General features: G+C 45.8%; 1 protein-coding gene across 2 annotated transcripts in view; it reads right to left on the bottom strand.

Annotated features, from left to right (window-relative positions):
* Mapre1 (microtubule associated protein RP/EB family member 1) overlaps window positions 1-1,512 on the bottom strand; it is a 26,824-nt gene that overhangs the window by 20,647 nt on the left and 4,665 nt on the right. For both annotated transcript variants that reach the window (XM_005363237.1, XM_013352252.2), the window contains exon 2: window positions 906-1,029. In XM_005363237.1, coding sequence (XP_005363294.1) covers window positions 906-1,026 — 121 coding nt within the window. In that variant the 5' untranslated portion in view covers window positions 1,027-1,029. The remainder of the gene's footprint in view (window positions 1-905; window positions 1,030-1,512) is intronic.

Raw genomic sequence — 1,512 nt, 5'->3', positions numbered from 1 at the left:
CCCGGCTGGGCTGTTGCTTTTGAGAAAGGGTTTCACCATGTAGCCTTAGTGGGTCTGGTACTTGCTACGTAGACTATGTAGACTAGACTGGCCTCAAAATCAGAGGCCTCTGCCTCCCACATGCTGGGATTAAAAACATGTACCATCACACCCAGCTCTGGTATATATATTCTTGAAATCATCCACTAACTAGGAAGATCCAGTTTTACAGCCCTGACATGCAAGGCTGAGGAGATGGCTCAGTGGGTAAGAGCACTTGCTCTACAAGCACAATGGAGAATATCTAGGTTTGAATCCCAAAACCCATGCAAAGAGCCAGGCATGGTGTGTATACCTACAATCCCAGCACTGGAGGGTAGACAGGTAGATCTCAATATCTCACTAGTCAGCCTACTCTGGACTGAAAGCCTAGCCAAAATAGCAAGCTTCTGCTTCCAGTCCTCTAGTTCAGTGACAGAGCTGTCTCTAGGCAATTAATGTAGAGAGCAACAGACAAGACACTGATGTCTTGGTCTCCATAGGCATTTATACATACTCCTTGGCAATCAAACTCAGTGCTCTGTGAAATGCCAGGCAAGTATTCTATTGACTCAGCCACCCCTCCCAGTACTCAGCATGGATAAAGCTGAAAGAAACTATAATCTCTCTGTGGCTCTATATAGAGAGGCCAGTACAAACCCTAAGGCCACATGTGCTTTTAAAGGGTGGTCTAGTGAGTCAAGTATGGCGGTGCAATCTTTAATCTCAGCACTTAGGAGGCAGAAGCAGGTGGACCTTTGAATTCAACGACAGCCTGGTCTAAAGTTCCAGACGAGCCAAGGCTACACAAGGAAACATTGTCTTAAAAAGCCAAAAAAATAAAATAAAGGGGGGGGGGCGGGGCGTGTCTAGTGGATTCCTCTTACCTGAGCACAATTGTTCTATCTTTGTCAGATTCAACTGCAGAGATTCATTGATCCAGGCCAGCATGTCATGTCGACTTAGGTTATCACTGGTGACTGACGTCGAGTACACGTTCACTGCCATCTTCTACAACATGAAATCAAAGAGAGAAGGCTCCTATTAGGAGGACCATCAAAGTGAAGGCGTGCAGTTCCCAAGGTTGCCCAGAGCAAATCTGAACAAATACTTAATTTTAAGCTCAGCCTTCTTCCCTGAAAGGTGAAACCAGACACGAAGATTCCAGTAATAAGCCAGAGTTCCATGCATAAAATGACCTGAAATAAATGTCCCAAACTAATCAGTCTAAAACTCAGGCCCCATGTTAATAAGATTGATACATGATTGCAAGTCACAAAAGGCACTAAGAGATCAGCACAGACTTTATGAAGGGAGGCTGCTGCACAATCAAGAACGTTCTGTTCAAAAACACTAGTCCAGCCGAGCGGTGGTGGCGCACGCCTTTAACCCCAGTACTCGGGAGGTAGAGGCAGGAAGATCTCTGTGAGTTCAAGACCAGCCTGGTCTACAAGAGCTAGTTCCAGGACAGGAACCAAAAGCTACGAAGAAACC

The sequence above is a fragment of the Microtus ochrogaster genome, linkage group LG8 (genome assembly GCF_000317375.1).
Source record: "Microtus ochrogaster isolate Prairie Vole_2 linkage group LG8, MicOch1.0, whole genome shotgun sequence".
Classification (NCBI taxonomy): Eukaryota; Metazoa; Chordata; class Mammalia; order Rodentia; family Cricetidae; genus Microtus; species Microtus ochrogaster.
The sequence above is the reverse complement of the archived record's forward strand: the minus strand, read 5'-3'. Positions and strand labels throughout refer to the sequence as shown.